This window comes from Pistacia vera, unplaced genomic scaffold (assembly GCF_008641045.1).
Source record: "Pistacia vera cultivar Batoury unplaced genomic scaffold, PisVer_v2 Contig860, whole genome shotgun sequence".
Classification (NCBI taxonomy): domain Eukaryota; kingdom Viridiplantae; phylum Streptophyta; class Magnoliopsida; order Sapindales; family Anacardiaceae; genus Pistacia; species Pistacia vera.
In genome coordinates, this window is record NW_022196735.1 from 215,575 (window position 1) to 229,169 (window position 13,595).

The window sequence follows — 13,595 nt, forward strand, 5'->3', positions numbered from 1 at the left end:
GGAGGTAATCTGATTACCTCTATTTTCTTAGGTATTCTAAGATTATCAGTGTTATCTTTTTTTATTACAATTCTATCCCTTATTAATAAAATTTTAGGACAATAATGCCCTTATTTTTTAATTTATTTACATGAATATAGCTTTTACTATGTCACCCCAATTAATTCACTTTTTGGATAAAATTACCCTTAAATTCAAAACAAATTGCAACCCACCTAAGCCACCACCCCCACCCACTTGCTGTCGCCACCGAAAAGGTGCACAGAAGGCCAAAAATGGTTGTCGTGCACCGATATGGCCATTTTCGGCCAAATCTAATATGGCCATCAACGGCCACGACTTTGGTTGTCAACAGCCATCGATCTGGCTGTTAACGGCCAGATCTATCACGTCTGGCCATTTTCGGCCAGATCTCTCGCTGGAAATGGCCATATGGCGCACGAAGGCCATTTCTTGCCTTTCGTGCACCATTAGGTTGCCGACTGTCGACGGCCTACGGTGGTTGCCGGCAATAGTTGGGTTGGTGCGGGTGCTTTATTGATTTTTCAAACTTTTATTATAGGGTTGTTTTTGCTAAGTTTTTAAATGCAGGAGGGTTACAGTAATCCAAATAATAATTAATTTTAAAAAATTATATAATAATAATATTTAATTAGAGGACAATTCAATAATTTATATAACATACCCACCAATTTATTCCTTCAAACCAAATATATTAATATAACATACCCATCAATTAACAAAACACATTTTCTTAAAGGCTCTCAGTAATATTCAAGGTAATCTAACTTTCCAGTAATCCAACATTCCCTGAACCAAACGGCCCCAAAAGTTTATGAATTATCCATTCAATTACGACGTCGTTTTAGTAAACACCCCCCGCCCACCCCAGTCTCTTCCTCCCCTCCTTGACGTCGTCGTATTTATACATTAAACAACGGTCACCTTTCCTCTTCTAGACTCTTGAGCAGAGTCTCCAATAGATCTTTCAGTTTCAGCTTGAGCTTCAACAAAAAAAACTTCTCACTTCTTTCAATGGCGATCATAACAGAGGAGCCAGAACAACAAGAACCCCAACCCCAACCCCAACATCAGCAACAAGAAGAAAAACGAAAGCAAAAACAAAAACAAAAACAAAATCAAAACCCCAGTTCAAACTCAACGAAACCTCAGCATAACACGAACCCATTTACGCTCTGGTTTTACTTCACTCTCTCAGTCTCTCTCATAACTCTCTTCTTCGTTTCATTGTCTTCTCTCTCCTCTAATCCAGACCCCAGGTCTTGGTTTCTCGGTTTACGCGACTCTCTTCGCCAGCACTACTCTTCTGGTCGCGTTATCAAGGTCCAGCCCAGCCCTAATCAATCTCCAATTGAGGTTTTTACTTTTCAAAATGACGCCGTTTCGACGGAGAATGTTTTGATCGTTCACGGGGTTGGTTTGAGCTCGTTTTCTTTTCGTGAGATGATAAGCTCTTTGGGGTCTAAAGGGGTTCGTGTTATGGCCTTTGATTTGCCTGGAAATGGGTTTTCTGATCGATCAACGATGGAGATTAAAGAGAGTTCGAATGGGGCTTTTGAGAAGTTATGGGATGCTTTTGCGCTGATTAAAGAAAAGGGTGTGTTTTGGGCGTTTGATCATATTGTTGAAACTGGGCAGATCCCTTATGAGGAAATTATGAAAGCTAGGGATTTGGGGAGAGAGAGGGTTAGGGTTATTGAGTTGGGCAGTGAAGAGTTAGGCAGGGTTTTAGGACAAGTGATTGAGACTTTTAATTTGGCTCCTGTGCATTTAGTTTTGCATGATTCAGCTCTTTTAATGAGTGCAAATTGGGTGGCTGAGAATGTAGATTTAGTTAAAAGTGTGACTCTTATGGATACCGGATCAAGACCGGCTTTGCCTATGTTGGCTTTCAATTTGCCATTGATTAGGGAGGTTTTGTTAGGGTTTTCGTTTGCGTATGAGAGGTTGATTAGGTTGTGTTGTATGAATAAGATTGGTGGTTTTGATGTTGAGGCTCATAGATTGCTTTTGAAGGGAAGAGATGGGTTTAGAGCTGTTGTGGGGATGGGGAAGAATTTGAATTATAGCTTTGATATAGGAGAATGGGGTGGTTCGGATGGGATAAAAGTAATGCCAATGCAGGTGCTTTGGTCTAGTGGTTGGTCTAAATTGTGGAGTGAAGAAGGGAGTCGAGTCGCAGATGCACTTCCGCAAGCAAAGTTTGTGAAGCATTCAGGTGGACGGTGGCCTCAGGTGCGGATTCCTTGGATTCTAAATTTATTAATTTTTTTTCTAGTTTATATTATGATTTATGAGAGTAGAAGTTTCTTATGTTGGCTGTGTTTCAGATTACTTTGTTTAGGTCCTTGATTTTGTGATTATTGATGACTGCAATTGGTTTGACAATTTCGATTTGTTTTATGAATGAGGATTGATGCAAGGTCTTAACTGAGATGCAACCTGCACAAATATCATTTAGCTTGTGTATATTAGGTAGAGATCTTTTTGGTTAGTGCAACGAACTTCTGATAGTAAACGGACTGTGGAAATTCATTGGCACGACTTATATGGGCCATATGAGTGAGCTAGTGGGCTGCTTGGAAATGACTGGTGAAGAATGACGTACTGTTAGAAAAGTTTCATCACTTAAAGATTAGGTTATGAACTGGCATTTAGTCAAATGAGGTTGAATATGTGTTCTCAATCCTCATATAATTATTAAAGCATGCCTTGTGAGCTGTTGGCAGATTTTAATGTACTTTGTCAATCATCATTCAGCTTGTCCCTTTGTAACATGATTTTTTGTCCGATGAGTGCTTTTAGAAATAAACACATGATCAGGGAGCCAATGCTGCCAATCATTCACTTCATGCCCGGTGGGCTGCAACCCTGACCAGTGTGTTTTTCATGGTCTTCTATTTCTAGATAACCCACCCTTCATGATCAAGGAGCAATCGTTCACTTCATGTCCTGTGGGCTGCAACCTTGACCAGTGTGTTTTTTATGCCTTTCTTTCCAAAATAACCCAGTGCTGTTGTTATCAACACCACTTGTGCTGTTTAAACTAATAGTGACCTCATCACTACTTGGGTGTACACGTTTGTGTGTTTTATCTTTAACATTGCCAAAGCCCAGATTTTTAATGGTTTTATATGTCAGTCAATAGATTTTGTAATAAGAATGTGGGTGCAGGAAAAGAATTTTATGATTAGCAAGTAATTTATTCAAAGGAAGATTTTGAGAGCATTTATCATATATTCATATTCTCTGTCTTCCTAAGGTCAACAATATGTATGCATTGAAATCGACACAACTCAGCCAATTTGCAATGAGCCCGTTCACTTAGCTAATTTCTGTGTGCCTGGCATTACTCTGTTATGCATTTTTTTGAAGCAGGGTTGGGTGGTTTCTTATTTTTTTTCTTTTTTCTTTTTTCTGGAAAATTACTTGAATTGATGCTATATACATGAACTTCTGATAATAAACAAGTTATTAACAAAATCACTTGCAAGTATCTTTCACATCGTGAAGTTTACTATGTTCCTTGTTACATTAATTTCAGGAAGACAATGCCTACGAACTAGCAGAGAGTATTGCAGAGTTTGTGTCCTCTTTACCGAAATCTGTTAGACAAGCCAAGGAAGAGCCTATACCCGAGCATATTCAGAAGATGTTTGATGAAGCAAAAAGTGGTGACCATGATCATGACCATCTTCATGGTCATGGCAGCCACGACCACCACCATGGTGGTCATGATCATGGTCATGCAGCAGGCTATATGGATGCATATGGCCTTGGCAATGCATGGGGTCATTGATCTTATTTCATCTTTATCAGTGAGCAAGCTGCTAACTACTCAACACTGGTGCCCAGGTTACATCAAATATTTCATGCCTATTCCAGAAATGCTGCTTTTTTTTTTTTTTTTTTTTTCCTGCTTTCTTGATATCTCTATTGTTTCCTTTGATTGTTGAAGAGAGTTTGTAATGCTGTTATTTTGTAGTGTTTTTCTTATTGAAGCCTCCTTCCCCTGAGAGTGTTTAAATTTTGTAACACTTCCCAGAATTTGTATTCTAATTTTAGTATTACAAGTGATGCAAGGCTGATTTATATATCATTACCATACCTTTGCTGTACTCCATTTCGGAAATTATAGCACCATCATTATTTGGTCTTACCAAGTTTATAGTAGCCTGAAATGGGAAGAAAAGGATCATTTTTCATCTCTTTGTTGGTTGATTTGATGTATAACCCATTGTCAAAACTCAAAATTCAAGTATAAGCCTAATCAAGTAGACATTATGTTCATGCTCGCAAGTAACCGGAGGATTTCAGGCCAGTTTGCATGTACCTCGACTAATTATTTAGGATTCTGAAGTTAACGACAATCGAGGAATATGTCCAAGAGTTTTCTATCGCCCTATTTTGTCGCTTTGGGTAATTTTTTACATTGAAATTATAATAACAACAAAATAATTGTAAAATATTATAAATTATAAAACAGGCGATAACTATTTCTCTATTTCCAATTTTCCACCTACCATTCCAAGGCCAAAGTTCAATAAAAGGAATTCTCAAGCACCAAGCGAACAAACCCACTCTCTAAAAATGGGCTGTTGTGGCGAAGAAAACGATGATGACGATCCACAACTCCTCCAAAACCAAAACGGACATATCTCATCATCCTCCTCCGCAATCTCCACTGACCCATCAACCGTAATCTCCCCAATGAACTCCCACTTCGGGGCTCTGGCCTGCCGCGATACGCTGCGTTTAATCCTGCAGAAACTCACCGTCCTGGACTTGGCACGCGCCAGCTGCGTGTGCAGGGTATGGTACTCGGTTGCCTCAGATAACAACATGTTGGTGTTGGCTTTCATGGAGCCTTGGAAACTAAAACAAATTGTGGGAAAGCCCGTGAACGCCTGCTTTTGGAGAGATAACGGGATTGGGAAGTTCGCAATTTCCCACCGTATAGCGCGTGGGGACACCGTCGCTAGCCTTGCTGTTAAGTACTCCGTTCAGGTATTGTTTCCGTATCTGTGCAAGTAATTTAGTAATTCTACAGTTATAAATTTCAATTTTTTGTGTATACTGATATGATAGTGTTGTGTTATCTATATTTGTTTATGATTATTTTTTTATTATTTTTATCTTTCTGGGTTAATTTCTGCCGTATGTTGCAATTTGCTTGTAAAATAGAGATGAGTTGAATCTTGGGCGTACTACGATTTCATGTGGAATAGAAATGAGTTGAATCTGTCATACCACTCAAAAATTTTGAGTAGTGGCTAAGCATTAGGTTTATGACACTTTACTCATGTTAAGAGCATTGTTTTCACTATCTCAAAGGCACCATGCTGAATGAGTTCTCTAAGGAATATAAATTTGTATGGATTGGCTTTGGTTGTATTAAGAGTTTGTATGAGAATTGAGAAGTGTTATTCAGTGTGGTTATATTAACTTGGTGTTAAAGTTCTATGTGTAGTATTATTTGTTAAGTTCATATTAGCTTGGAGTTTGTTGTACAAGGATGGTTATGGGAACAGCGGGATTTGAGAATAGGATGCAATGTCATATTGGTTATGTTGGATATGAAATTTGTTTAAGAATTTAAGTGCTAACATGAGAATGTGAACGGCTTTGGTTATTGATACTGAATTGGTACTGCAGTGATCCTCTTATAGTGTTTTCTAAGTACAAATGTTGAGCAAGACACTTGGTGAGGATTCTTTTGTGAAAATCTAACTTTAAATCATGCATTGAAATGCATATTGTTATATAGAGAATTGCTTCAATATGTTGTTTTGGGGATGTCCAATGTTGAAAGTCATTGTTTAACATTTGGTTTTTAGGCTTTGGGGTTGAGGATGGGAAGAAATGATTTTGTCTTGATGATGGTAAGATATTTATATATGAATTTTTGAACCCAAGTTTGTTAGGATTTTGAGTGATTAGAAGCGAAAAATGGGTGACACAGATTACATTGGACAAAAGTGTTAGACAGCCAGAGATAAGAATTATTGTTTGGTGGATCTGTGTAATTAGTGTTGGTCTATTCATCATTGGCCTTGCTGGTTTTATAGGCAATTGCTTCTAGCTTGTACAAAGGGGTGGGAGGGATTAAAGTGAATTGGTGCTAGGTGGACGGTAACCTGCTGACTGTGTAGTGTGAAGGGGAAATACAAATAAAGATAAAAGCTGGAAACCAGCCCCTTCTAATTAATTTATCCTTGAAAATAGAATTTCTTAGGTCAGTTGGAAACGTTCTTATCATTTCTTGTTGATGGTTTTTGACGAATATATTACTGAATCATACATACTTTCTATGATGACGTTTTCTGTTTCCTGTTGTTGGTACAATTTCAAACTTCAAAGGTTCAACATTTGAAACATAATTTGGTGCTTGCATCTACAGGTTATGGACATTAAACGGCTAAATAACATGATGAGTGATCATGGGATATATTCAAGGGAGAGGTTATTAATCCCTGTAAGCAATCCAGACATTCTTGTAGATGGAACATGCTACATAGAGTTGGATTCATATGCAAAAAGGGAAGTAGCAGTGCTATATCTAGATGGTGAGCCTGACAGAAAGCCAAATTGTTTGTTGAAAAGGGTGACTTCTGAACAGGGCAAGAGAAGGATAATCGACTCTTTGAGGAGAAGCATGCAAGTTGACGATGGAACTGCTCTATATTACTTGTCTATTTCCAATGGTGATCCCCGGGCTGCACTGTCAGAGTTTTCTGCAGATCTTGGATGGGAAAGGCAGGCTGGCTTGGCTTAATTCAAGAAAATCAAACAAGTGCATTCAGAATTGAATTTCTTTCACGCTTTTTTGTGTTAAAATATTCCTTCCTGAAAATCTGTTCTGGGAAAATACATCGATCATCTGTATATTTCTTGTTTTGAACTGATGCAAGCTCCCAATTCGTGGACTACTACCACTGCTTCTGCTTCTCTGTTATTTCTATTGTTGCTGTAAAGCTTCTATGTAATCAGATCGTTAACATAATTGTAAGAAGCAAATATGTATTCAAAGATCAAATCAAATCAAGGGATTTCTGTGTATGTATGTTAATAAAACAAGTGAACTTATCCAAACTGTAATGCCTTCTCTAACCTATTAATTTGTTTCTGGTTAAATCCCACAGCTACCATGAGATAACTAATTAGATATCAGTATTCTCAAATTTTTGCTGCTCTGTGGCCAGTAGTTTTCATGAGAGTAATGTGGCGGGTAGGGGTGTTTAAAAGTGGTTGACCGAACCGGTTAACCGCTTTTTTTGAACCGAACTGGTTTTCCGGTTCAGAAAAATTCCCGAACCAAAACCAAATCAGTTTGGAGGGAAAACCAGTTTTCCGGTTAATCGAAAAACTGGTTAATCACTTTAAAAAAAGCGTTAACCGGTTTTGAACCGGTTTTCCCTATTTTTTTTTTATAAAACTTATTTTTTTTAATTTTTTCTTAAATTAAATTGTAAATATAAACAATACATATCAAAATAAAAATTAAACATTCATACATATCCATTGACCACGACTAACAATACATTAAAAATTGATACAAATAAAAGTCCGAAATGAAATTATTTTTTTATTTAATAAATAATATATATTTTTATTTTTATTTAATATATATATATATATATATATAAAACCGGTTTCGGTTAACCATTTTTTATTTTTTTCCAAACCGGTAACCTAATCGAAAATCCGGTTTTTGAATTTTTTGAACTGTTATCCAACCGTTTTTTTGGTTCGGTTATCGATTCGGTTTGGTTTTTGTATTTTTTTGAACACATCTAGTGGCAGGACGTATTAGCCCAGGGTTTGGCTACTGGACTTAATTTAGAAAGGCCTTTGCTTTTCTGGTTGTCCATATTGAAGACTTTAGTATTTTGGATTTTGCTCTGTATCTCCAATCTTCCAGCATTGTAAACATATATTGAGTATTACATTTCTCCTACTTCCCATACAAATATTTTGCTAATATCCTGGAATATGTTCATGAAAATGTTAAGAGCATTTGTCAATCTATGCTTCATCGTCCCATCAAGATATATCATTGAGATGAAAATTATGTAATAGAGTCAAATTAAGCTGCTGGCTTAGGCATGGTATTAGGCCCATGCGGCCTAGTGTCACAAGCGGGAAGTTTCAAATACAAAAGGCCTAACCTATTAGGTAGAGGGATTTCTCATTTTATAAGCTCAAGACCTCTCCAATATGTTTCTGATGTGAGATTTGTAATATTCTCCTTCATCCAATCCTGTGATGCTTTGTCACAAGTGGGGTCCCCTACCTACCCGTCCACCATACGCTTCTAATGAGAGATTCGTTACATCTCCCCCACCCAATCCTGTGATGAGGGAGTCACAGGTGGGGTCCTCTGCCTATCCATCCACCTCACTCTCAGTGTGGACTCACAACCACATATACCACCTGTCATGGGTTAGAAATTTCACACTCAAAATGCTAGCTTATTAGGTAGAGGAACTTCTCCCTTTATAAGCCCAAAACTTTTCCAATACGCTTTTGATGTGAGATTTGTTACACTAGCCAAACCGTCCCACGGGCAGCATTGCTCAATGCTACTACCGTTGGGATGCAGTTCGTTTGCCTGAGGCGCTTCCAAATGAACGCAATGGGCATATAAGTGGTGTTTTGATGGTGTGGATTGGCAGACTCCATTCTTGTGCATGGAACCGTCAGACGGCCCATCATCCTCAAGTCTTTCCCCACCATTGTTGAGGGATTCATGCCACCAAAAAACATGGCCGACACCCTTATAACAACCTACCGCATCATTTAGCAGTATTACCCCTTTCATTATTCACCCATCTTTGTCACAAAATCTGACTTTTGAAGTATCGAAAGAGCCCACGATGGAGAAACCCACTATACCACCTAACATTCTGCAGATTATACTCTTACCACTGTTGAAAAACTACCATATTTAAGAAGTTCAGTTGTGAATCAGATACCTGATAAGCTCGTGAAGCATGTGCTATGAATGAAGCAACAATGGTCGGTCCATGCCTAATGAAAGCAAGAAATAAATATTGAGGCATGGTGGAGAAGAATTAAAAGGCCCCACTCTCTGAACTTTCAACCTTTCCATTCTACCCAAATATGAATAGTGTTTCCACTAATAGATTGGGTGTTTATTACAAATGGCTTTTTCTATTATATGGTCTGAAAATCAAGTCTAGGTACTTGAACGTAATACTTTTATTTATTTTCAACCTTATAATAATAATAATAATGTTGTCCAATGTGTTAATGTGACTAGAATTATGTCATTATAAGATATGAATGTTGTACAAGAAAATTCTCAGTAATCTTCGTTTTGAAGTTTTTAACGAAAAGAGATGTATGTAAAGTCATAAATTGACTAGTTACTTTACAAGTTAAAAACTTTAGAACGTCCGCATTTGACATTGATTTTAACAAAATTAACAAAAATACTGTTTTTGATGAATTTATCAAATATTATAAGACATGTAGGAATTAATAAAACCCCATTTTAAAAGTAATTCCATCAAATTTATTTTTATTATTATTTTTTTTAGTAACTGAGGTATCCAGATACAATTGTCAAACAAACTCTCACCAAAGTAATTGCACGTATGTGATAAGTGTCTCTATTGTGACTTGACCACGAGAGTGGTGAATATAATTAACCTATATGGTTAAAAAGCTTTTCATCTGACCACAATAGGAGGTCAAATGTGAAAAGATTTTTTTTTTAATAATTATTTTCTATAAAACCAAATATTAAAATTATTTTTCTATTAGAACTAGATACTATAAAATAGATAATTTTTTTTATTAAAGAAAGGCTGCTTATGGCTAGACTTAATTATATGCAATTATATACTTCTTGACCAAAAAAAAAAAAAGTATTGCAATGACTTGACTTGGTAAAGTTATGACTTTGGTTGACAGGTTCAATGGATTCCATTCCAATTTTTTGCTTTTTTTTCTATCAATTTATTACCCATATCTTATATAATAACACTAAGAAAGACTAGCAATAGTATGCATTTTTCCATTTCTTATAAATTAAAAGTTTTCTCTTACAGATATCATGTATTTAATCTTTTTAAAGTATGAAATTAAACTCTCCATTAAAATTACACTTCAATAAAATAGTTAGATTGGAAATTGAAGTCTCGATATTACCAAAAGGGTTACTGTTATATATCTGAATCGTGTGTGATCGTTTAATTTTTAACACAAGCATTATATATGTTTTTGTTTGATAATAGATTGATGAACAGTGAACAATGGTCAAGGTGTGCGGAATTGTGCACTATCCTAAAGATTAGTGACCAGATATTCTGTAAGGATGCATACTCAAATACAGAAATTATGGAACAACAAAAGAATAGAGAAATTGTCAAACACACAAATTCTAACGTATATATATCGTTTACCCTCCCTCACCCTCGGCTAGGGTCCGAATCCAAAAAATCCAAATCACCCCTGGCCAGGGTCCAAATCCAAAGGGCAAACGTGATTCTAATATCATTAGGGGTGTTCAAAAACGGTTAATCGAACCGGTTAACCACTTTTTTGAACCGAACCGGTTTTTCGGTTCGGAAAAATTTTCGAACCAAAACCGAACCGGTTAACCGCTTTAAAAAAAAAGGGTTAACCGGTTTTTCCCTTTTTTATTAGATAAAACTTTTTTTTTTAATTTTTTCCTAAATTAAATTGTAAACATAAACAATACATATCCAAATAAAAATTAAATATTCATATATATATCCATTGATATATATATATATATATATGTAAACCGGTTTTTATTTTTTCCCGAACCGAAAATCCGGTTTTTTTAATTTCTTGAACCGTAAGTTCGGTTCGGTTTTTGTATTTTTTTGAACACCCCTAAATATCATGATAAAATAGGTTTGGGTAAAACTTACTCCTAATAATTAGGTCAAAGGAGAATGAAGCTCAAACACATATATATAGTACAATAACTCACCAAATTGGCGATATAAGACACATACAACTTCTAACCGTTTTTATAATATCATATGGTTTTTTGATAATCTTAAAAAAGAGTTTTAATAATTCTAGAAATATAAATATAATTTTGTTATAATCATATGATCATTCCAGTATTAAAAGAAATATGCACCATAAACATGTGATGACATGAAATATATTGTCTCATTTCAAAACTTTATGATATTGTTATGCCTGAAAAGTTAGAGCTGACGTGGACTCTCATTAGTATGAGCCAATCAGAGCTCAGGAAGGTTTTGTGTCGTCCAGACATTACCACGTCATGTAGTGACGCAAGGGGCATGACTCCTGCCAGTGTAGTAGGTGAGTGTTAGGCTTGCGAGCGGTTAGGGATCATCCACTTGTCTAAGCTCTACGCAAGTTGAGGATATTTCTCGTGCAGATAACCAATAAAACGCAAAGAAGAATTTGCACGACACCTATTCACTTGCAAACTTGTAATCATTACCTTAAAATCTCCCACTATAAATAGAGAACTTCTCTCTCATCTACGGGTTGGGCTAATCTTAGTCTGAAATAGCTTATGCATTCTCTCTCTCTTTTGTATTCTCTCTAGAGTATAACTCAGCTCGCTACACGTGACCTGATTNATATATGTAAACATGTGATGACATGAAATATGTTGTTATGCCTAAAAAGTTAGAGCTGACATGGACTCTCGTTAGTAAGAGCCAATCAGAGCTCAGGAAGGTTTTGTGTCGTTTAGACATTACCACGTCATGTAGTGGCGCAAGGGGCATGGCTCCTGCCAGTGTAGTAGGTGAGTGCTAGGCTTGCGAGCGGTTAGGGATCATCCACCTGTCTAAGCCCTACGCAAGTTGATGATATTTCTCGTGCAGATAACCAATAAAACGCAAAGAAGGATTTGCACGACACCTACCCACTTGCAAACTTGTAATCATTACCTTGAAATCTCCCACTATAAATAGAGAACTTCCCTCTCATCTACGGGTTGGGCTAATCTTAGTCTGAAATAGCTTATGCATTCTCTCTCTCTTTTGTATTCTCTCTAGAGTATAACTCAGCTCGCTACACGTGACCTGATTGAACGAAATAGAGACAACAACAGGAACAAAATAATAATAGTAAAACAAAACAAACAGTAAACAAAGAAAATAATACACGCGATTTACCCTGGTTCACTCAATGTGGGCTACGTCCAGCTAAGTCAATATTATTGCAATATGTCTCACCTCACTCGTTTACAATGAATGAATTGCTCTCACACTCATAACAAGAGAAAAATATGTTTATATACTAGGTTTAAGAGATTAAACCTAGTTTTACATGGATTCCTATTCCTAAGCCCAACCCAAAAAAAGGAATTAATAACTTAAAAGAAATCCTACAGCGGTTATACATGGAAAAGCCCAAAACCGCCTACAGGCTCAGGGGCGCTGCCCCTGCGACCCCCGCCCGCTCACCGGGCAGCGAGACCCCCGAGTGCGTCTCCTTTACCCTTTAATGCTGAAGTAGTCGACAACTCCAACACTGATTTTACATATCTATCAATCCAATAGCAGTGGACGTAGGATTCACTTTTGAGCATCCGAACTATTTTAAATATCGTTTCTCATTCATTATATCATTTCATATTTCCTTATCACATGCGGGACATTGGTGTCAAAATCAAACAATAGGTATAATATTGTAAACACATAGATTTCATATTTGATTGTATTGAGAAGTGTTTTTGTTTAATAAAACGTTTTTATTCTTTTATGCTTTTTGCAAAAGTTCATACGCACTTTAGGAAGCATCATATCATCAATCAATATCACCCAGATTTGATGTTTTTTCAAAAGCATCTCCTTTTCTTCAACCCACTTCAATCAAATTTTATAAAATACAAACAATAAACCCTAAATTTGATAATATTGAATTAGGTTTTGTACAATTTTGTCGTCTGAGCTTTCGTAAAACAACATATTCCTATCAATAATTTATCCGTTGTCATTTTTAGTATTGTTTCATTTAAATTTCAATGTTTAACGTAACGAATCAAAGGTAATATATACGTTTGGTGGCCAACAAGTATGACTCTAACAAGATACTAGAAAATTGTTATTCGATGAAACCTCGGGGTGAAAATCGTATTAAACCTTGTTGCATTATTTATTCATATTTTCACAAATATTGTTCACATAATTAACAATCTACCAATCTTGTTGACTGGTAGGTTTTTTTTTTTTTTCTCAAGATTTGAACTTGTAGTGAGTCGATTAAAATAGTTTGGAGTGGTTACAGTAAAAAACAGACCCTAAATTTAGTAATGCATGTTGCATAACAAGACACAAATGAAAAATTAAAGTATATTTTTACTTATCATGAGAAGATCATTGGTTTAATTATTTTGAGGAATAATATATTACTAAGTTTGATTATTTAATTAATTTTTTTTTTTCACAATAGGTATGATCAAGATTAGGCTGGCTTCTTAATTAGTTTAATATTATTTAACTCCCTCCGACAACTTAATTTATTACTCATTCGACCATCATCCAACAACTCTACACATAATTAAATACGCAATCAGACCTAAG

General features: G+C 36.1%; 2 protein-coding genes across 2 annotated transcripts; both read left to right on the forward strand.

Annotated features, from left to right (window-relative positions):
• Window positions 1–968: 968 nt before the first annotated feature.
• LOC116118860 (protein AUXIN RESPONSE 4) lies at window positions 969–4,153 on the forward strand. Its single transcript, XM_031404822.1, has 2 exons — window positions 969–2,256; window positions 3,566–4,153. Exons 1-2 carry the CDS (start codon window positions 1,036–1,038, stop codon window positions 3,818–3,820), a joined length of 1,476 nt encoding a protein of 491 aa, XP_031260682.1. The 5' UTR covers window positions 969–1,035; the 3' UTR covers window positions 3,821–4,153.
• Window positions 4,154–4,557: 404 nt separating this feature from the next.
• Window positions 4,558–7,057, forward strand: LOC116118845 (F-box protein At1g55000). The gene is made up of 2 exons (XM_031404804.1): window positions 4,558–5,028; window positions 6,422–7,057. Exons 1-2 carry the CDS (start codon window positions 4,612–4,614, stop codon window positions 6,794–6,796), a joined length of 792 nt encoding a protein of 263 aa, XP_031260664.1. The 5' UTR covers window positions 4,558–4,611; the 3' UTR covers window positions 6,797–7,057.
• Window positions 7,058–13,595: the final 6,538 nt, after the last annotated feature.

Coding starts and splice junctions, on each gene's coding strand:
- LOC116118860 (XM_031404822.1), top strand. CDS start 1,036: ATGGCGATCATAACAGAGGAGCCAGAACAACAAGAACCCCAACCCCAA. Junction 2,257..3,565: donor CAGGTGGACGGTGGCCTCAG/GTGCGGATTCCT, acceptor CATTAATTTCAG/GAAGACAATGCCTACGAACT.
- LOC116118845 (XM_031404804.1), top strand. CDS start 4,612: ATGGGCTGTTGTGGCGAAGAAAACGATGATGACGATCCACAACTCCTC. Junction 5,029..6,421: donor CTGTTAAGTACTCCGTTCAG/GTATTGTTTCCG, acceptor TTGCATCTACAG/GTTATGGACATTAAACGGCT.